This window comes from Anarrhichthys ocellatus, unplaced genomic scaffold, assembly GCF_004355925.1.
Source record: "Anarrhichthys ocellatus isolate YVR2014 unplaced genomic scaffold, GSC_Weel_1.0 scaffold34, whole genome shotgun sequence".
In the NCBI taxonomy this organism is placed as follows: Eukaryota; Metazoa; Chordata; class Actinopteri; order Perciformes; family Anarhichadidae; genus Anarrhichthys; species Anarrhichthys ocellatus.
The window spans coordinates 2,647,514-2,670,281 of record NW_022280064.1 but is presented as its reverse complement, the minus strand read 5'-3'; the positions used below and the strand labels follow the sequence as shown (position 1 = coordinate 2,670,281).

Sequence of the window (22,768 nt, the reverse complement as noted above, 5' to 3'; positions counted from 1 at the left end):
CTCTAGTCCGCCGAAGGGCTGTTCAGACGGGATGAGATGAGCCGCTGTGAGCGCCGCCCGGCTTGGTGCTTATAATTGGGGAGGTGGGGGGGGGGGGTGGTGTGCGTCCAGCTGTTTCGCTTGAGAGTCTGCCTTTGTAGAGACCTCGAGTCAAACTATTCAGAACTAAAATCAGCCGATAATGATCGATGGATCGGAGCACCCTACTGTCCATGGTGCGTTGGCATGTGACTGAAATAAGACGCTAACATCAGCTGAGTGAATTTATTAAATAAAGCAGTCCTCAAGCGTAGCATAACCGTGTCATATGACACATGCTACTTCAGTACACTTAAAGAACAAAAAAACAAACCTGGGACCACGACATAAATATGCAGATGAACATTCAGTATCCAGGACTTCACATTATAGACATTTGCCATGGCGCGTGTGCCTTGTCATTTTAGTTACTTCAGGAGTATGGTAGGTGTGATTAGGGGCTGTGTATTTAGTTTTTAAGGTTGAGAATGATTTAAATGTAAACAGGAGGTCATTTTTTTGACTTTGCAAATATTTGTGCTTGTTTGATTTAATAGCGTTCCTCTCTCTCTCTCTCTCTCTCTCTCTCTCTCTCTCTCTCTCTCTCTCTCTCTCTCTCTCTCTCTCTCTCTCAGATCATATAAAGCGTAAGATTCGCCGGCGGCCATCCTGGGGGCGGGGCATCATCCGTAAGAAGAGGAGCTACAGGAAGGAGACGGAGGAGGGGGAGGCCGAGGCGGAGGTCGCCGTGCCCAGTGACTCGTGTCTGACGCAGGATGAGGAATCGTCTTGTGATACCATGGGCCCCCAGCCCAATGGCCACCATCCCCACGGCCCCTCCACAGAGGAGGAGAGCTCCAACGAGCCCCCTGTCGCAGCTCCTGCCGAACCTCCAGATGCCAGTGAGGCCCGAGAAGAGCCGGAGGAGGAGGCGCCCGAGAACACGGAGAAACACACCGAGCTGCATTGCCTTGGTGGCAGTTCTGAGCCCGAGGCAGACGGCGATGGCCATGCCAAGCAGGCCCACCTCAAGCCTCCGATGGAAACGTCCAAATCTTCATGTGCAGAGGTCCAGCCGAAGCACGCGGAGGGTCTCTTAGTATCACGAGCGGGCTGCGTGAACGGAAACGAGTCGATGGACAGCCTGGACTCGCAGAGCATCAAGAGGAGCAGCGAGGCTGAGAAAAGGAGTCCTCGGAGCGTGACGGAGCGCTCTAATGAACCAGAACAGGAAGAGCACAAAGACAAAAACGAGAGCAATCCAACTCAGGAGCACCCACCCCAGCATGGGAGAGCAGTAACGGAGAACGCTGAGGAAGAGAGAGATCCAGAAGGTATAACGCTTAAACCAGGAGTCTTCTGTGAGCCAGCACCAATACCACAACTGGTTCATTAAAACAAACAGCTTTTAGTTCCTCTTATCAATGTTATAATGTCTTCAGCATTCCCTCAAAATTCAGATATGCAGGTACATAACATCGTAACCTAGTTTGCCCATCTGTCACTCTGGAGAGGCTATTAATCACCGAGACGGATAGTCTTCTCCAGAAGCTGATACTCTAAACTTTAACTCCATCTGAAGGGAGTTATTAAGTGAGAGAAAGTTCTCAGAGACTTGTTTTGCTCTCAAGATTTTCGTTGCTAATCACTTGATCTTCACAGTAGATATGCAATTATGCGACTTAACAAAATCTGTACATTTCACACATCCAGTCAGTGCTTTGCCCACCACTTAATTATGCAGATAAATTACTTTTTTGATTATGAACCAGCTCCTCTGATTTGCACTTGGTATATCTCTTAAAATGGAGAGCGGACATGAATAATGCAACATAAGTCATACAGGATATAAAAAAGCAACCCCCTGGCTCAGCAGATAGTAGATTTAAATGGAGGAACTCCGGGGCCTTGAAATTATCGGTGCCTTTGTAGACGCATGTCACCTTCTGATATGAATCCTGATATTCACAATGCTGGCTTTTTTTCTCTCCTTTTGCCCTGAGCCACGATGCCCCTTCTATTGTTGTGTAGTATTTCAGTCGGAGATGAGCCGATGCGATTGTGTGTCTGATTGTGGGCCTGCGGTTTGGCTCTGGATGAGTACGGGCCAGCTGGAGAGCTGAGGTAATGGCGCTCCTAGAATACGGAGAAGCCGTCAGAGGATGGCACGATCAGCCAACAGAACACAAACAAAACAGACGACTCCGGCTGCTCCGCCCCCCTTATTACAAGCCGAGCCAGGCCCTTTTGTTTCCATCAAAGCGTTTCTTCAGCACTGTTCTAAATGGACAGGAAGGAGACCAGATGTGAAACACTGTGCCCTCGGTAGCTGCGAGTAGCTTAAAATAGATTTTCCTCAAGTATTGCATTCATCTTGCAGCCGCGGCAGTTGGAATTTATTTTCCTTGAAATGACATTTGTGCTTTCTCACTGCTTCATGACAAACACCAAAATAAGTTTGAAATGTAGCTCAGCCGTTCACCGGAGGTGGTTTTCTTCTAGCACACTGTATGGATTCCTTTATGACCCTCATTATTAACCCTTTCATCAATAATCCATTTGTCTTTTTATTGGAGGTTCCACAGCCGAGACGTGCAGGGTGAGCCCGTCGGAGCAGGGGTCTGCTGAAAAGACGGAGGAAGAGCCACAACCAGTCGCTCCCCAGCCTCCCTTAGTGGTTGACCACCAGCGACTTTCGGTAAATATTTCCATAAATACGGTATTTTGTCCATTTGCGGTGTATCAGAACATGAAGTTCTCGGTCTGAAGGCTACTGCTTTGAGGTATCGGTACAGAAACCAAAGAAAGCACAGTTCATTGAGGTTCCTTTGCCTGCTTCAGGGTCCCGGCATTGTGCATGCTGGTTCACTGTCAAACTGTCATGGCCGACTGGGACAATAGAACGGAGCAGTCATGAATGAAGTCTGTGCTTTTCCTTCTAGGGAGAGTAAATGTAAGAATTATTTAGTGTGCCCTGAGAGTTATAAAAAAAGGTCCTCTATTAAAATTGCAAGAAATTCAATTTGGGGGTCCTTGAGACCATTTTACTAATGTCAGTTCACTGCAACTTAGTGGCGCGGGTGAATATCTCCAAGTTTATTTGATGTCTACTCTTATGGCAGTAGATTGTCAGCCTGATCTACATTGTCCGCTGTCTGGTCACATGTGCATTTGTTGTGTTACGGCAGCATCTGTTTAACATGTTTTGCTTTTCTTTATTTTATTAATTTAATGACGCTGGCTGCAGGGGACCACCTTCAGTGATTGGTTAGAAAACCCCTCATAGCCCCTCTAGAGCTAACACATTCTTTCCTCTTGCGACCCACCGAGATTTCCGCTTTTCTTTTTTTTTTTTAAACCCCGTGCGTGCCCCATCCCCATCCCGCTTGATTCTACACGCTCATCATTCTAATTCACACCATGAAGGATGCAACAGCTGGGCTGCTTTGGCTTTGTGCACCGACTGTGGATGGGAGATTTAACTGCTACTGTGATCTGTATCAAAGCGATGATCTGCTAACGGGAAGATGAACATTCTTAAGGGGAAAACGCAGTCGCACACAATGGTCCACGGTCATTTATTGTGATCGTGATCACCTCGTGTATTCACTTATTTCAGCAGCGAGCAATCGGTGTTGTGTTACAGCACATTCTGAAATATACAGACGGAAGCTACAGTGTAGTTAATATACTCACTTTAGATTTATTATATGTAGACGTGAGGCTAAAAGGAGATGGTAGATGTCTCTCAGCAAAAGTAAACGCATATCCCACCAGTAAATAAGATGTTGAAATATAGACTTATTTGGTTTCAACAGAGCCAGCTGTGGAAAACTGTCACATTTTGCAACTGTCTAATTAGACTGTGATTATGGAAAAGAGGAGCTATAATCTAAAAATGATACCAATATGCTCGTCTCATTGCAGTTCATACGGGTGCTTGTTTAAATGTTGCTGGCAGTGTGTGGGTGAAGGGCTCTGGAGTGTTTTCCTCCCCCCTGCTGTTACAGGGAACAGCTGTATTTCTATACTCGCTCATCGCTTCCTATAGACTTCATATGGACTGTCCAATCGCTCTTTGTGCTCCGACATAAATATGCAGAAGCAGCAGAATGAATGTGCTTTGGGTTAGAGTTAAGGCCGGCTCGCGTTATCTGCAGGGAGCCAGCAGAGGTAGCGAGACCCGTCATCCCATTGTCTTGTGGCATGCCCTGTCACGTGCTGTATGCTGCTCATCTCAGGAACCTTCTGCACTTAGTTCCTCCCTTTGTCCTCTGTGCTTTCTATGGCTTCCAAATATAGAAAAATTTCAATAGAATTTGTATCTGGAAAATTAGAATTCCACCATTTTTTTTTTTTTTTTTTTTTTAAACGGCCTCGAAGGAAGGACATTGACCATCTTTTTGTGGAGTAGGATGTGAGGTGTGGGGGGGGGGGGGAACTCAATCATGGATGACCCGCCTTAAACTTCCTCCAGATCCATAGGTCTGTTCTGGAGCTGGTGCTGACACACTGCCCTTCTCAGATGGATAACTTCTGAGGCTTATCCCTCCTTTCCTTTCACCCGACGCCGGTGCCACTGTGTCTGTCTCTCTCTCTCTCTCTTCCATCTTTCAAACATCAATTTTGTATCCCCGCTGTCCGACCACGGAGGGAGCCAATTACGGTAGCAGACCGTTTTCCGCATCTCTCAATCAGCAGGTGCCGGTCCTGCGACATCTGAAGGAAACAAGGTTATGACTCAAACATGAGCTTCTCTCTCTGCCTCACTAGAGCCGCCAACTTGTCCCGGGATGTGTGCAAGTGCCAGAGAGCATATGAAGCAGCTCTGTGTGGGGTTTTTTTTTTTTTTTTTGTGCACAGTCACGCTAGGGTCCCACCTAATACCCCAAGTATAAATTGGGAGCTCGGCTCAGTGGGCTCCGCTGACGGCGCTTCTCACTGATCGGGTGCTGGGGGGCTGGCTTGGCTTTTGGGGGCTCTGTGTCGTGTAACTCGTGTAAGAGAAGTGTTCTTCTGACATGTGCTCACTTCTCTCCTCGATGCTCTGAAGTGACATCCAGCCATCGGGCCGTTATCTAGTGGCTTTTACCTCCCCGTCCCGTGGAGACGATGTAGAACCGGACCCCCCGTCTTTCAGACTGATTGACAGGCTTTTTAGTTGGCCTGATCCAAGTGCTTCAACTGGCTGCCCCTGTGAGCAGCCACACACGGCACTAATCTGGAGGTCTGTTTGTTAGCAGGGGGAAGACGGGGGATATCTTAAAGAAACAGATCGTGAAAAGAGGGGACTGTGAATAATTGCTTTTTCATCCCTGGCTTACGGAACAAATTGAATATCCGGTGCGCAGGATGAAAGTCACCATTTAAGCAGATATTTGCTGGCAGGGCTGGGACTGGCATGCTGCCCGATGTGTGTTAGGGCCCGCAGTGAGTGTTGCACTGTTCCTCCTCCGTCAGTCGCATTCATTGATTGCAGAGGGCTGATTATTTCTGACTTTTTCCTTGATGGAAGAGGCTCTGAAATCTCTCTGGAATTGAACACCATCAATGTTCTGGGTTTGTTCACAGACCCTCCACTCGACGCCTGTAGGACAGAGATTATTATTATTATTAGTAGTGGTATTATTTCAGTATCCGTCTCTCAGCGCCATGGCCCTGTTATTTGCTCTGATTAATTTAGTAAAATCAAGTTCTGTTATTGCCAGCTTCCCTGAAACGGTGCTCGATGCTGTTGGGATGAAAATGAACTCCTGGGCATGAATAAATAGGTCCGGATGCTTCTCTCGCTGCTCCAAAACATCTCTTATTGTCAGCTGTTTTCTTTCATCAATAATCAGACGCTTGTCCACAGATGGGACTGGAAGAAGTCGTGCTGATGATTGCAAATGAGAATTCAGTAGCAAGAAATCCAATCTGGCCCGGGCAATTTTTCCTCCTGCTCACCGAGAACATGCGGATTACGGCGTGCTCGGCTGTTTCCTTCAGCAGCTGCCTAGAAAGAGCTAGTGTTCCTAGTCGCTGGCACAGTGCGGCGTCTTTTGGCTTGACGCGTAGCTATTACAGCGCGTCAGTATTTCCCATTCTAGAGAAGCCTGTCAACAGAAATGGCCCCATTTCAGTTTGTCGTCTTTCTTTATTTTATTATTTTTTATATATAATAATAGCGGGGGGGCCCCTCTGGCGAAGTCTCCATACAACATCTGTCTGTTCAAAAGAGACCAGCTTAATAGCAGTGTTGGACCAGCGTTTGATTGTCAATAAAAATAGATGGCGTTTGAAGTGGTTGTTTTATTTTCATTCATTCCCACTGATGGCTCTGACAATGTGGCTATCTGCATGTAATTGCACCACCGAAGCTGTGCCTCGGAGCCATGCGCGTGAGGGGCCAGCAGTGTCGACAGCTCACGCCACGTAAACACAGCAGTGTCTTCTTGCTCGTCTGTTGTTTTCCCCCCTCTTGCCCAGCCTGCCGGCCTCTCGCGGGTCTCACGTCTCACGCTTCCCACTCAGGCCGTGGCTTCAGGTCAGTCACAGACAAATTAAAGGTTGAGACTGTGGATGAGTGGTACAGTACATGAGCGTTATAGTGGCCAACAGTATTGGTCTAAACACAACCCCTGTATAGCATTTGGGTTGATGGAAACATTGTGTAGCTGCTGGAGGGAATATAATGCTATTGGAGCGCTATTACGTTGTTAGTTGATAGCCAAGGTGGGAAATCTAAGTCAGCGTGAAGTATTACCCAACAAACATTACTCTCTGGCCATTTAGTGTCTTGCATTTGCTTTCAATTACCAATTAAGGCACACATTGATAGTGAATATAACAGGAGGTTTACAGTACATTTCTGTTGCCATGGGATGTTGGAGATGTAACCCTTTAAACCCCGGCAGGTTCAGGGTGCTTTTGCTTCCGTTACATTTTTCCTCACCGTGCTCTCGTCTTTCATACATTTCTTCAACCTCTCCTCTCTGCTCGGTGTCACTGGGTGTTCATCACGTGACTGTCTCAGCCGAGTCATTCATTCGCTTCCCAGTTGCGCTGACGAACGCGTAATATCGTGTTTGTTTTTTTTAGTTTTTTTTACAGGATCTGGTGAGAGCCAACGGTTTCACATCTTTAATAAACATTTAGAGAATAGTTTTGATGAAATATCACTATTTTAAGCTTAGACTCATGATTGTTCAAGGACCATCAGATAAGTGTAAATGTTTCTACAGGCTACGATAACTGCACACCATCTTTAAAGAACACATGCCTTTTCAAACCCTCCGGCGGGTTGTGGGTTTCAGTGCAGTTCTTCCAGGATCTACGTGTTTGTGTAGTCTGGAAACATATTCTCATAATGCGTAAAACTGTCTGAAATGCTTGGTGCATGGTCAGCATGTTGCACTGTTTCAACACACACACACACACATCGGTGCGTTTGTGTAGAAAACTTCGGGTGATTTTGCAGGGTGTGTGTGGAGGTGCGTTTGTGGTTATGCTGCAGTTTTCTCCCTTTTATTACCTGGTGATATTGTATCTGTTGGAGCTGTTTTATGAAATATTAAATTCATTCCTGAAGCCTGCTTTCCAAACATTGTATTTCTCTCATGCATATCTCTTTTATTGAATGCAATCTTTATTATTTATTTATTTTCCTCCCAAAACCACAGAGAATGGAGTAAAGGTTGCTTCATCATCTTTACATTTCTCATTATTCCTACCTTGACCTTAAGTGGATAATAGTTGCATTTTATTCTGATATTTGGCCGAAGCCTTCACAAAATAAAATTCATTAAACCACATTGCTGACACAGTATTCCGTGATGTCAGAGCAGGATTTAATGTCAAACGATTGCATCGCTAGCCTGGCGGGGATGGATCAACACCACAGCGGTTGAGACAGACGCAGTAGTTTGGTCAGTTTGTGTCTCTGTTGACGCTTAAAGAGGAAGACGGTGCTTTCAGTAGTTGAAATTCATCTTAAATACAGTACAGCCTGACCCATGACGGCTTTTGAGGCTGAAGTCGACATCGATATTTGGGAGACTCAATGAAGATATGTAAGCTGTAAGCAAACATGATACAAACAAACAATCTTAACATGAGATCCTTACTTTTTATTACTGTTTATCATGATTAATTTACTGCATGTCCATGTAATCAGTGTTTAGATGAGCCCCTTATTAAAGAAGTGACTACCTTATGTCCTGGTCCAGTTTATACCCTGTTCAGGGAACCCGCCCTTAATCTCAAAGCTCCACATTGATTCAACACAACTCTTTTATTGATCTTTGCCCGACACAGTTTTATTTCTTGTTTATTTATTTATACCTTTATATTTTATGCATTTGTACCGACTGGGTCTCAGATGTGCCGTTACTGGTGAATTTACCATTTCCATATCGTGAATGTCTGAGTCACATTAAAATCATGAGGAAACGCGTTGAAACACTGTCACTGGATTATGTTTATTAATACGTTAAATCATGTAGTTTGATATAGATCTCGCACAACGGAGCTGTGGCATGATATCGTGTACGTTTTCCTCCTTTTCTACTGAAAGAAGAGGCTGCACAGCCATCAAACAGCTGTGAATCTATCAGTGATCTGACTAAAGCCAACCATTAAAGATGAGTCGTCAACCCTGCAGGGGTTTTTACATGCCCAGCCACAAGGGATGACCATTTCATTTTAATGTGCTGAGCCGGTGGTAATCTGATTTGTCATGATCGTCCCTGACCCTGATAACACCGTCTATATTGCATTACCTGTGTGACCGGCTGCTCTCTTGAAAGCCACATAATTTGCCACTGCGGCTGGAATCGTATTCTTTTTCTCCAGCAAATCCCCCGTCCACCAGTGTCACAGCCACACTCCTCCCAGATTAAAGGCTTTCATGGTAACAAGCAGAGCAGAATCATTTGAAAAGGTAGAACAGGAAGAAGGGACTGAATTGGTCTCTTGGAGGCAGATTTTGAAGGCTTAATAGTGTCCCTGGTGACGGTGACTGTTGGGCTTCAAATCCTTGTTTCTCTCTCTCTGCCTGCTAACCCTTTTTGTCACTCACACACACACACACTGCCAGTGAAGCATCTTTCAGTGATCAAAGAGGAAGACCCTCTATATCACAGTAACCTCCAGTCTGCATGTGTGATTGTTTCTTGTTTGAAAACTTAAAGCACAGAATTATATTACCGTCAGTATTATATAATTACATTAACAGTATTGGTTTTTCTTTTTTGGGAAAGGATATGATACTGTTGGATGAGCTCACCGTGACATTTTACTAATTATGTAAAGAGAGCAACTCGACACCAGTGAATCTGTTGCTGGTAGCCAGTGGTTGAGAATCCCATGTTTATAAATGTGTTGTATGTGTTCTGTAACCCGTAGACTCCATGTAGACCGATGCAGACGTTTCTTTACCTTGCCGTAACAAATGGCACAGGGCTCCAATTGGTGTCCCAAGAGCAGCATGAAGAGTTTGAGGACCGTAGACCCAGTGGGGCCTTTATTATCTCCCAGTGAGCCTAACCCGGCCTGGAGGGTAGATGGTGTGAGAGATGTCTGTGCAGCGGGTAGATTGTGTGACTAGAATGGTTCCTGGGCAACGGGGTTGAACGCTGCAACACGGTGTGATTAAGTGTGTTGGTTTCCAGTCTCCAGCCTGAACCAGTCGCATGAATCCCCTCTTGTTTATTTCCGCCAGGCGTAAGCGTCACGCATTTTGATCGCGTGTGCGTGTCCGTCTGTCCGCAGCTGATCTCGCACTACTACTGGACCCATCGGCCTAATATTTCTTTCGCACATTTATTACTGTACCCGCTTTAAGGACTTATTGTATTTTGCGGTGATTCACAAATTTAGAGGCCAGTTAGAATTCATCAGACGTGAGAATAAACCAGTGTTAATTAGTCGTCGGGTTACAATACATCCTGGAAGTTATAACACACGGGCAGAACTTTGCCACTCGTATAACTCCATGAACCATTAGTCTACTTTGTTCCCTCCGCTGTCATCACGAGCCCCCTTAGCTCTAGATAGAGATGCGAGTAAAGATGCGGGGTGGCGGGGTTAAATGGTCCATGTCAGTAGCAAGCTTTAACGCATGGGATTACTGCCCTTTTGTGTCCAGCTCACTCACTCCATCACCGAGCCTGTGTAACACACACACACACACACACACACACACACACACACACACACACACGCACGCACACTATTTACCCCACACTATCACAGCCATCCTGATCAAGCCGACAGGCGCTGGGAAGTACACTGCTGCAATCAGCTAGCTAACAGTAGAGGAGAGAATACACCGAGGCGACAAACGGAGAGGCAATCAGCACGGACAGGAGGAGGAGGAAACATAAGAGGAGGAAAAGTGTTGGTTGCGAGCCTCTATATAAAACATTGAAATAGGCAGGAGGTGAGACAATGCACTATTAAACAGTGAAATGCACTTAAAGACAGAGACGGGGACATAATGAAAAATGGAGTGGAATGCAGTGGCGGTTGGATGAAAGGAAGGTCAGAGAAGTGTCTTCCAGAGACGTCCCCATTATTACGCATGTGTGAGACGGCTTGTAGTGATGCTAATTAAAGCTGTTAAAGCAGGCGTCTCACCGTCATGTCCTCCATTCGGTCCTCTGTTATGAGCTCTCATGGCTGCGTTGAAACCTGAGAACTCTCTTGATGTTAGATTATACAAAACATAACCTAAAATATGCTCAATACAGAGCGGCGGACAGCTGTGATGATCCTCATCACTTTGAATGAATTCTGAATATTAGGAGTTCTGAGTGTTCTCGGCTTCTGTATGCTCACTTTATTTGTCGAAGGACCTCCAGTTATTAGAGGCCAGGTGGAGGTTTTTATGTCAAAGGCATATTACCGGTGGATCATCCTGCTCGGGCCAGATTAATTTATAGAAGTGTGATCATTTGAAAGGTATTATCTACTCAATTACAGAGACAGGTTTCCAGGCTGTTGAGTTCAGTATGATAAGCGCCGACTGGAAGTCAAACTAAGAATGTGTGGGAAATGAAATTAGCTTTCAGGGATCTGAAAAGTTTTCTTCTTTACTCGATTTAAACCCAAGTTAATCTGCTATTCCAAATCTACTATTGTTAAAACATTTATGTAGATAATGGCACCATAAATAATTGTGGCAGTGCAGAAAAAATGTGTTTACCGCCTTCGGAGTTAAATATCCACCGAGTGTCTAATGGTGTAACCGGTGTCGTTTCTCACTCTTACGCTTGTTGTGCTCGGTGTGGAGCAGGACACTCTTTACGGGGTTGTAATGGCTTTCTGTGATGCAAATAAGAACAGAGATGCCGGCCTCTGACGAGCACTAATCATCTCCCCTGTCGCCCGTTACTTTTACTGGCCCTGACGGGTGTCCTCGGAGACTTCCTGAGACCCGTCGTCAGTGCTGCTTAACAACATCTTTGTACGTCGAGTACCTAAACATGGCACCGTGGACAGTTTTATACATTATGATTTTGCTTTTCATATTTTCCAAAATTATCTTGAAAGTTCATAACATTCCGGTTAAGAGCTTCGGGTCCCGGTGGATCTAAACTCCATTAGAGGAGTTAAAACACATCCCGACAAAGTGACGCGTTGCTCTCACGGTCGTGTCTGTGGTCCCGAGTTAAGATTCTGCTGAAGTATTTGTTGACGTGAAGCCGTCGTTGGCTCCTTTAATCGAGAGAACTGTTCTGTCGTTCCAACAGTCGGATGCGGTGCAGTGATTAATACAAAGACGACCTTTCTGACTCCGTCATTTCTCTTTTGCTCACTGTAATTATGTCTCAGACGCTCCGCTGATGAGCGGCTTTGACAAACATCCACGTTTTATTAATCTTGACATTGCCTCGGTTTTATGTGTTTAACGCTGTGGTCACTGCGTCTCTCTCTCTCTCTCACACACACACACACACACACACACACACACACACAAACACGCACCGTTTAATTCCTGTCCAGGTTCTTCTATTTGCCTTGCGTCAGTGACGGTAACTTTAATTATTGTGCCTTTGCCGTCTCAGTCCGTGCATTCTGATGAGCTCTGTGTTTAAATACACACACACACACACACACAGACACAGACACAGACTTTGGCTTGGGCAAAATGTGAGAAACGGGTCAATTAAAAGGGCCTTTGACTGTCCAGAATGTTTTAATTAAAGTAGCAGTGAAATGTAAACTTGGTTCTAATTATGATTAGCCTAAATTAGCTGTCACTCTGATCTTAATTGCATTTGAATAGAGCTGACCTCCAAATTCTTCATCGCCATGCACCACCATCGGCGCTTATCTCGTGCGACCAGTTATTCAGTGCTGTATTTTTGCCTGTTTTATTATTATTACTTGTTTCGCATATTAGTTCTGTGTCTTTTTAGGAATAAAAACCTATTTTGTTTGTCATGCATTTGTATCTCTTCCCCCCTCAGGCTCTACTGGGTACGGTGGTGATGAAGAGTGAGGGCTACAGCGTGGAGCAGCTGGAGAGACTGTACTCTCTCCTCAGCCAGTGTATCTACAAACACCGCAGAGAGTACGACAAGACCCAGCTACTGGAGGTGAGAGCCGCACTCCCGATGAAGGGATGAATCCAGGAAATAATCCGGATTCACCACATTTTATTTAGATGTCCAATCAGCGTTGATGGTAAATTGAGGCAACACATTTCTCAGTGCGAGCTCGCGGCGCCGTGCAGTTAGTGCCTACATATACCAGGATGCATTGGGGCACACGCTTCTGACACCCGGAAGGCCCCCCAGCCAGCCATATCGTCTTGAACGGATAATGCAGCCTCTGCCTCGCTCCACTGCGTTTCTTTTATGTCATAAAAAGACCATATTATTTATGGCATGTCAAAAATAAATCATCGTATAGTATGCCATTACAATATTTAAAAAATCCGACTATAGCATGTTATAAAAATGTCATAGAATAGTATGCCATAAAAAAGTTATAAAAAGTTATAGGATGTCTAAAAATATTGTTAAAAGTGAGTATATGACGCCATAAAAAGTCTCACTGTAATATGCCATAAAAAAGTAATAATTGTAAATGTGGGGACAGAAAGTAGGAGAACAATATGCAGCAAACAGTCCGGCCGTCAAACCGGGGACTCGCCACTAAGGACCTTTACGTCCACGGGGTACGACCCATAACCGCCCGGCTTTCGGTTCACCACCCCCCCGTTCTCATTTATAATCTCTCTCGACAGTGTTCCATACAGAAAAGGCTGCTGTATATTTTCCCAGAATCCCATCTGGTCATCTGCTGCCGCTGCTGTCGGATGTCAGTGCAGACAGCGGGCCAGGAATGGCAGTGTCCTGGTGCCGGTAGCCAGGGCTGGCTGTCAGGCTGTCAGAGGGAGGGGAGCAGTCAGCCAGGTGGTGCCGCCTGTCGACAGGCCGGCTGGTGGAGGAGGGGGGGGAGGGGGGGCGCATGTCTGGGTTCATCTCATACTGCCAGCCTAAATTGGTGTTTCCAGAGCAGAAATGTCAGCTCGCTTGGCACGTGTTTTGTTTGCCTGCGTTTCCTACACACATCTCGACTCGGCAGCGGGTCATCTCCTTGTTCCTCCCTAAGGGAATGCAAAACAATACACGCCCGTAAGCCCGGCTCATACTCAGTACGGCGGCTGAAGCCATTCCCACTTAATGCTGCGGCTGCGTGCTGTTTGTGTCTACATCGTAGAGACGAGTGAAATGGAGCGTGTCCACACATTTGTCTCCTTTGCTCGGCCTCGCCGTCCTCCTCTGGGTATGGCTTGTCTCGCTCTTCCAGTAGAGCTGACCTCTCAGCAGATGGAGTGGACTACACCCTGCTTCCAGTTAAAGCCAGAGGGACCGTCTCTGCCCCTGTACACAATAACACGGCAACTATGTTCCCGTCTACAAATTGGCGTTCGTATTGCCCTAGACCTAGCATTACAATTTGCCCGAGGCTCAGACAGCAATTTAAGACTTTGTAGGAGCCTTTGACCTTTTTAGCCTGAATGCGTGCACTGCCAGAGCTGCACATGCCACTGGCTGAAGTACAACATCACACGGGTTGGTTATTTCTCCACTTATTTGTGTTAATTGCTGAAAATGTTATCCGGCAGGTCATTTCATGTCTTTGAAAGCAACATCTCGGAGGCTGTGTCGATTGCAGAATAGTTCCTAAAACACGTTGGATTATCTTTGTGTCTTGTTCTCATCACAGCAGATAGGCGGTACAATGTGTGCTCTTTATATCAATCAAGGTAAACATCTGGCTCTGATTGTCAGACAAGGGGCTTCCTTTGAGACCTCCTCTGAAGACGTGTTGTACCGATGTTGTTGTCGTATATAAAGACACAATCATCAGGCAGAGATGTCCATTTCTCATCATCGAGGATCTGCTGTCAGTAGCTCGACAAAACGCACCTTCATCCAGACGCAATGCACTTGATTGTTCTCTCTCAACTCTCGCTTTTTCTTCTGAGTGAAAAAGAATAGATTGTTGTTGTTTTTGCTTTCTCACATGCACAGACGCCACAGAGAGCCCTGTTCTCTCAGGGGTTGTAGGAAATTTGATCTGGGAAATAGAGGAAATCGGTATCCGAGGTGGAAGTAGAGACGGCCGGTTCAAAGAAGGCGCAAGTAATTTACAAAACCGTTGTCCCAAATTGATGACATCTCGATGGCGATGCTGGGTTTCCTTTTAATGCACCGTATAGATGGCCCCGCTGGGAAATTAAACTCCTAAATCTGCAATTCTGCCATGCTGTATCTGTGGGGCGACGTGAGACAGACGGCGGGTACTGCAGAGACATGTTGGACTGTCTGCTGTGTGTTTTGGATGACGAGGCGATGGGCCTGTAGGCAGATGCACTCGAGATCACACATGTTGAAGACGTGTCGAGGGGACAAAGAGCTTACTTGCGCGTTGGTGTGCGAGAGCACAGTGAGTCTCTAAACGAGTGTGTGTGGGGGGGGGGGGGGGGGGGGGGGGGGGGGGGGGGATGGATGTTTTTAATTGGAGTGGAAGGGTAGTTAAAACCACATGCAGAACAGCATCGGTCCTGTGACCTTTTTTAAAGGCATTCAGAGTAAATGAAACCAATGTTGGGTCTGGTTTTCATTACATCTGGATCAGTAAGTGAACAGCTGGCCACGTTGTACTCTTCCTTTTAATTAACAGGAGACTTTGGCACCACTTGAACATTTTTTCGTGGCCATGAGAGGATTGCAAAGGGCATAGGTCGTTATAAGTTAGCTCGTGAATTCCAAAGCGTTTTACGGTCAATAAAGTGTTGCACGAACACGGCCTTCTTCAGCCCACTGCATCGCCTAAGAGTTTAAAACCTTTTATTGAGCAGTTACATTTCACACTCGAGGCTCATTTTCATAGTTCTTACAGTTGTGCTTATGGCGTTGGAGTCATTAGTAAATGAAGTAATCATTAAAGATGTTTATATCTAAATACAATAATAAACAGGCAGAATAAGAATTATCTACAGACAGGAAATGATTCTTTAGGCTGCAAGTATCTTTTATTTTCTTGATTAATAAAATATCATTAACTAGTTTTAAGTCCAACTTAAAGTCCAAAACCCCCAAAAAACTCATATGAGAAGCTGGAACCAGTGATTTTTCATTTAAACTCCAGCATTTAGTGTGAGCGTGCTTCTTCTCAGCTGAACGCAGACTGTCGCGTCTTCTACCGGTGGATGTAACGTCGTTGACCCCTCGTTAGAAGAGTAAAACAGCTTTTTGCTGTAAAGTTCTTGACTTTCGTTGTAGACGTTGGTGTCTTGTAGCGGCGTCTGTCGCACTGACTCAGCCATTCAGATGAGAGAACACACACGGTGTAACATCTTCAAGGCATTAATCACGGTCTAGTGCAGGCTAACATCCATCTCTCTTCCTCCAGCTCGGTTCAGATTTAGTCGGTGTCAAACTCTGCTGTTTTCACGCAGAGAGAAATCACCCGTCTCATTCCAGCACAGCTTTGCTTCATTTTACATCATTTATCACGCTGAAAGCTGTTGTTCACTGTGGGACATTTCCAAGTAAGATTGAAACCATGGTGCACAGATGCTTTGTGCGCACATCTGAGTTTGCAGTGTTGGTTGAGACTAAGCAATATTTGTGTTGATGTGTGTGTGTGTGTGTGTGTGTGTGTGTGTGTGTCTCTCTGTTTGCGGTGCAGGAGATGGAGGGGAGAATCCAGCATTTTAATACATTCCTGTGAGATGGAGAGAATACCGACTCAGGTAGATCCTGAACAGCGTGGGACCACAAAGACACACACGGACTGTGAAGGAGTTTCAAAGTCCAGCGCTCAACACAAGAAACACACACACACACACACAGAAAACCCAGCGCCCTCTTCTTGCTGAGAGGCGACACAACGAGGACGACGTTGAGGACAGAGACTTTCAATGGTGCTATCGTCTCAGGAACCTGGCCAGATCCAGACCCATTCTACACAAACCAAACTCCTGGAGGTGTGTCGGACACACACACACACACACACACACACACACACACACACACACACACACGAACCGTGACGGGCAACCCTGGTGCTACTCGGGTGCTATCGTAACTTTCATCCATGCTGCTCTTGGGACTACTTACTTACTTAACTTGGATGACTTGCAAAACCAACAGATCGGGTGATGTCACATCGCAACCTGGCCTCTTCCCCTCCGGAGCAGGCCGTGCATACACACACACACACACACACCCTGACACTTGGGTATGCATGTATTTTATACAAACACACACCCAGAAAAGCACATACTTACACACACACTCACCCAGATCGTCACCAGCAGAAGTGTGAATGCAGAGTGCCGCTAGGAGAGGACGGTTTAATGTTCTGAATCACTGAACCATGTTGCTGAGCCCGTCCCCCCCCCCCCCCCCACGAGTGGAATGCTTCGTCATAGCCCGGTTGTTACCACGCTCTTACGCGGCTCCATCTTGCTGCCATTTTAGCCACTTGATTTATTCGATATCTGAGCCGCCGTCGAGGATCCTCGCCCAGAACAATAGTTTACAAAGACGTTGTAGTGCGAACACACATTTGATGAGGTTAGCGCAGCAGGACCGGGAGCGATTATGTCCTCTTCATTACAGCGGCCGGCGGGTGTGGAGAGCCGGCGGCCCCCTCGGCATTCGGAGAGAGTTACTGGTGAACGAGCTGCACAGCGCCTGCAGGTCAGCTGCACGGCCACTTCTCTCATCGGCCACCTCTGGCGTTCTTAGCAGATTGTCATGTCCTGAACAGTTTGTGGTAGCCCCCCCCCCCCCTCTGCTCATTACATTCAGTCTTGAATGTTTCCCCTCCCACTCAAGCTGTGCCCGCCAGTTGATTCTCGCACCGACACCCCGGCCGAGGAACTGGAAGCAGTACCAATTGGAATGCGTCTAGAGATTGCACTGCCTAGTGTGTGCCTTATTTAAAGACCTCATATAAAACTGATATATTTCGCAGATTTTTTTTTTTTTTTTATTTACTACTTGTGACAATGAACCGGCTCCAAGTCTATGTGGGTCCTAACCACTGAGGTCCTTAAAGGAACAAACATATCTGTATTTAGGTCATTTAATAACCCGTCTAGGTTGTACATCTCCAGCCCGGGCCAGAAAACAAACAAATCCACATTTGAAAATCTGAATACAAGCGTAGGTTTCGAAACTTGCCTCCCGTGTCAGTGTTTGGCCAGATGCGTCCCAAGCACTTGACATGTTTTTTTTTTTTTTTCAATATTTAAATGTATTCACGCCCTGTTAAAAGCCAGACTTGTTGAAGAGGTCGGTCTCCACCCGAGCGAACAGCAGGTGTAAGAAGAGGTCGACAACACCAGCTTTCCTTCAGCTCTCCATATGCAAAACAATAAGTAAAGATAGATATGGTGCGAGAGTCACGCCGTGCCAAGTGACCAAGGTGCTGTCATAACGGTGGGACTATGGAAATGTTCTATTAGACGGTCATAACAACCTGTTATGTTGTGTATTTGATAATAATTTTTTACGGTTTTCTTTTTATAAAATGCTTTGCTTGAGTTGTGAACCCATAATGAACAAGGCCATTCTAGGCAGTGCCCGTCACTAAGGTGTATAAAGCATTACATGATTATTATTTTTGGTCCTCCTTTCAAATGCGTGTTCTGACTTTATGGATTTATTTCCTCTGTTTTCCTCCACACCAGTCAAGGGAAGCTGGATTCACATCTGTGTCTGACTGCAGTAGACGCAGGTATTTGCTGAAGCTTTACTGAGTTGTCGGGGCATCGTCGCGCTCTCTTTGGAGATGCCACACGTGGGCCGTCGTAGACTGAAGGAGGCTTCTTCTTTCACTCCTGACCCCTGACCCCCAGCTCACCTCTGCCTTCTCCTCACATTCTAGGTGACGAAAGCAAAGACCAATATGCAAACTGGCAACGACAGCTTAGCACTTGGACTACTGCAGAGAGAAAAACCAACGCTACCTCAGCTTAATTTATTTTAATCCGAAAACTGTTTACTGGGTACAAAAAACAAACCGACAGTATTTTCTCTCCCCCCGAAATACTGCTGCGACATCTCCAGTACCACCAAAGGTACCAGATCAGTGACACGCGGCTGCTGCAGTACTCCAAGAGTTGTTTGTGTATCTCTCCGATTGTTATGTACGTTTGCGTCTGAGCCAGATGATGATTGCATACATTTTAAGCATCCTTCATGGACTGTATATTTTATACTTTAGCTTCAGGTTCTCTTAACGTCCTTCATGTTATCGCCCTCATCCCTTCGTAGAAGCGTTCTCTGCCTCTTCTCACAGCCATCGCCTTTATTTCTAATTCAGTGTGCAGGTTTTCATCTCATGATTCAGATTATTTATTATTAAACACGTTTTTACACCTAATATTCAGTCAATTGTCTTTTTGTACGTTTTGAAATTTAACCAATCGGGAAGCGTTTTTAACAGTTTTTTGCTGAATTGCGTAGCGTTTGTGTAGCAGGTTTATTTGGCGTGTGTGTGTGTGGGGGGGGAATATAAAGGGTTTACAGGTCTCAGGTTCAACACGCGACAACAACTTTTCTATTTATTTCATTGTTCTGGTGTTTTTGTTTAAGACTGTGGCATACTGGAAGAGACTAACAGGACGCAATAGACGCTCCAAACGCCCCGGGAAGAGAAACGGGACCAGACTAATGTTCACTTTCTCTCCACGTTCTGCCACAAGAGTTATTTTTAATGAATTTAGTAACGCATATGGAAATCAAATATGGGTAGTTAAATGTCATACATTGCGATCTTCCTTTCTTATTATAAATTGTAGCCAGTTTGGACTAACAACCAATTTTTGTCTGGTAGTTGAGACTACTTAGTCCAGTGTGCAGAGGGAGCGTTTGTTCTGTCCTCACTCCGTTCTGTCCCATTGTTCATGTTGGTGAAGCCTTCCCCCGTAGCTCTGTCCCTTCTGTCCCTTTGTGAATTTAACACACCTGTTTCGCAATTGTTTTAGTGTAAGTTATATTTGAAATGAAACATTTACTGTATTTCTCAAATAAACTGCTGTGATATACTTGAATAAAAAGGTGCAAACTGTATATTTCAAGTGTTGTTTTTTCTTGCAGTAAATACAGAGAGGAACTCCCACCTGTAGTTTCAGACTACTATACCCATCGAAGCCACAGAGTCGCATCTTCTTTAATATTCCAGAACATGTGCTCGACACCCATGTTCTGTGTTGAATACAGATGAGAAGCCCGTACATTGAGAACATAAGATATTGATTGTACCAAAGAAAAGACGTGACGACGTGTTCATGTTCTGGTATATGTATTAGTTTTCAATAATAATTGGTAATTTCTCCTTTTTGGGTACAGATTTACAGACATACCATTTTGAATCCAACCTATCAGTTTGCTTTTTTTCTAAAAACATTTATACAGAATTGCCTTCAGGTTTTTAAAATATACATTTTTCCTTCCTGTATTTACACGAACACCAACCCCGAAACACTTGAGGGTTGCAATGAACCACGTTGTATAAAACAAAAAGAAGGTGGAAACATGAGACTTAAAGCAGGGATCAACAGATAACTACGATAACAGTCACAGGTGATTATTGTGCTTTTTTTCCTGGAGGAACTGTCCCAACTTGAACATCTGATCAGAGGTCAGCGGAAATGAGGATTGCTCTCGCTCTCGCTCTCTCGATGTAGAGCTGCGAGTGTGAATCCAGGGGAGGAGAAGACAAGCCACTCATCCTCCAGATGAAACTTCACAAGAACAAAGAAAACATACAGATTTTCTCTTTAAACCCTACCTGACCCAGATATAATGGGTTTACCGATGTTTAGCAGGTCGTTAAAAGAACTGGGTTACACAGAGTTCATAATCTGGTTTTGAAATTAGCTCATAAATCCACACTCTGTAGGAATCCCGCCTCCCGACACAGTAGAGGGAGAGAGAGAGAGAGAGAGAGGAGAAGCTCCTCACGCACTGACAGAGAGGAACACACTCGGTGGAATCCTTTCCTTCACGTGTCCTCCTGTCCTGTAGATGTCACGACTAAATGAAAATGTTTATACACCACAAAGAAACTAATGAATGACCGACGCCTGTTGAACGTAATTCTGAAAAAGGGACAAATGTGGATCTTCAGTGCGCTGAGCCCGAGTATACTAAAGGAATATGGTTTACAGAGATCTGGAGACGACAGAACTGAAACAATGACTTCATTGAAAGAACCAAGGACTTTGTAGTTTACTAAGAGGGACCCCTGTGCCTGTTGGATGAGAGGATGAACTACCACCATGACACATACAGTACTGGAGGTTAGGTATCGTCACCTGACATGGCTGAGTAGTTGAACATGAGTACATTCTGCACAGGGCTTGTTTTTTTTTTTGGGAGGCGGGACAAGTAACAGAGCGGATGGATGCTGGCGTCAAGTCCAGAGGTCGTGGACTGACAGCCGCCCCCCCTGGCCCTAAGCTGCCGTCGCACATCGTCCCACACCCGGAGCTCAGCTGGTGTTCGCTGTCGACCCGGTGTGACCGGGTCCGGGTCCGGGTCCGAGGCCCCCCTCCCTCCCTCAGCCGCTCTGAATGTACTTCTTGATGACCACGCAGCCGTGTCTGAAGAGCGGGCAGGGCAGCGACTGCAGGAGCGTCCAAGTGTTGGCGCAGGGGTCGAAGGTCTCCATGTTGCCGAGGGCCGGACCCTCGCTGCTCACGATGCCTCCTGTGGCGTAGACCTTCCCGTCCACGATCACAGCGCTGCAAAGGTAGACACAGTTAGTCTTTTTTTAAAAGTTAGAATTTTAGTAATACGTGTATCTGCTTTCAGTGGAGGGTTCGATGATTGGTTGATCTGTTGAATATGAAGCTAGTTAACTAAGCAGCTGGCCTCGCTCCGTCAACACAATATGCCCACCAACACCCCTAAAGCTAAACAATTAACTCATTTTGATGAAATATTATACTATTGACTACCTTTTAACAACATTATGACTTTTTTATGGCATGCTACCGTGACTTTTTATGGAATTCTATACTGTACTGTACCCTTTATGGCACACTATGCTTTAACGTTAACTTGCTGATCGGTGCCTGAGATTGTTTGGCATCGCTCACACATGCTGCCGACGTGCCCAACAAGGCTATTTTGTGTGGCAGGGGGGGGGGAAACACACACACACACACATACATTAGATTACCTCTTGAGGGCGAGAGAGAAAACTAATGAAAAAGCAAATATCTCTACAAATGTTCTCATTTGATATGAGAAACAGAAACAGGAGTTTGTGTGAGGAAAGGATTAAAACTTAGGCTGTAAGCTGATTAGGGCTTTGTGCTCCTGTTGGGGTTTGGAACAATCTGCATTTACATAAGGTGCACGCTGAAATACACACATGCAGTCCTATTGCACACATTCACAACACTGTCGGGAATGTAACAGATTATTACATAAAGCCTAAATCTACTCGGAGAGTACGCACAGCTGATCCAAAAATAGGGAAGAGCGCAGGGCAAAGCCTGGAGCTGCTCTTACTGATAAACAGAGGGGTGGTGCAGGCCTGCAGAGAGCCGGACGCAGCGAGGGGAGGGCATCAGCTCTCCTGCATGATGACCTGCTAGACTTCCTCCTCTGTGCAGGGGCGTGCACCGCAGATAGCGCCGTTTCTGAGCATCTGTGTGTTTCTCTTTTGGCAGCTCTGTGTGTTTGTTGTTGTTGCTTCCATCCTTTTTTTCCCCCCGCATCTCTCTCTCTCTCTCTCATCAGACTTAGTTAAATGCAGCAGAACAGCTGCCTGGCGCGTGCTGCTGCTGCTGCTGCAGCTTATCGATAACTCTGACAACGTGATTTATGTTATACATTCTGCACATAACAACACGGCCTGTAATTGCATCCCACATGTATTTTGTGCTTCTTTCTTTCTCAGATTATGCAAAAGGGGAAAAAATAAGGGTCTTGGGCCTCTTTTTTAGGAACAAACTTAACTCACTTAAATATGTGCAGAGAAAAATACAAATGAATCATATCTCAGCACAACACATAATGATTCAGTGCTTTGAGAGAAACAGACAGCGCTACGTCTAATCGAGCAGACGCGTCTGGTTTTTGTCAGCGTGACGGATGACACTACTGATCCAGCCGTTTAAAAACAACACAATGAATTAGAAACTAGTGTTTCTAACGAGGCAGAAGTTTCACAGCCAGGATGCAGTGTGTTGGAAACAGTCAGCGCAGGTCATTTTGTTTTA

The 22,768-nt window shown here is 45.6% G+C and overlaps 2 protein-coding genes across 9 annotated transcripts in view; one reads left to right on the top strand and one right to left on the bottom strand.

The window, feature by feature from the left end:
- atad2b (ATPase family AAA domain containing 2B) overlaps positions 1-19,604 on the top strand; it is a 69,075-nt gene extending 49,471 nt beyond the window's left edge. For 2 of the 3 annotated variants that reach the window (XM_031866158.1, XM_031866157.1), the window contains exons 25-28: positions 654-1,352; positions 2,595-2,716; positions 12,471-12,599; positions 16,210-19,604. In XM_031866158.1, the coding sequence (XP_031722018.1) occupies positions 654-1,352; positions 2,595-2,716; positions 12,471-12,599; positions 16,210-16,251 (992 nt within the window). In that variant the 3' untranslated portion in view covers positions 16,252-19,604. Of the gene's footprint in view, positions 1-653; positions 2,506-2,594; positions 2,717-12,470; positions 12,600-16,209 lie in introns of those variants that run through there. The other variant, XR_004213396.1, reaches the window with a different exon arrangement.
- Positions 19,605-19,819: 215 nt separating this feature from the next.
- Positions 19,820-22,768, bottom strand: part of klhl29 (kelch like family member 29) — a 202,365-nt gene continuing 199,416 nt past the window's right edge. For all 6 annotated transcript variants that reach the window (XM_031866162.1, XM_031866160.1, XM_031866161.1 and 3 more), the window contains one exon: positions 19,820-21,280. In XM_031866162.1, the coding sequence (XP_031722022.1) occupies positions 21,097-21,280 (184 nt within the window). In that variant the 3' untranslated portion in view covers positions 19,820-21,096. The remainder of the gene's footprint in view (positions 21,281-22,768) is intronic.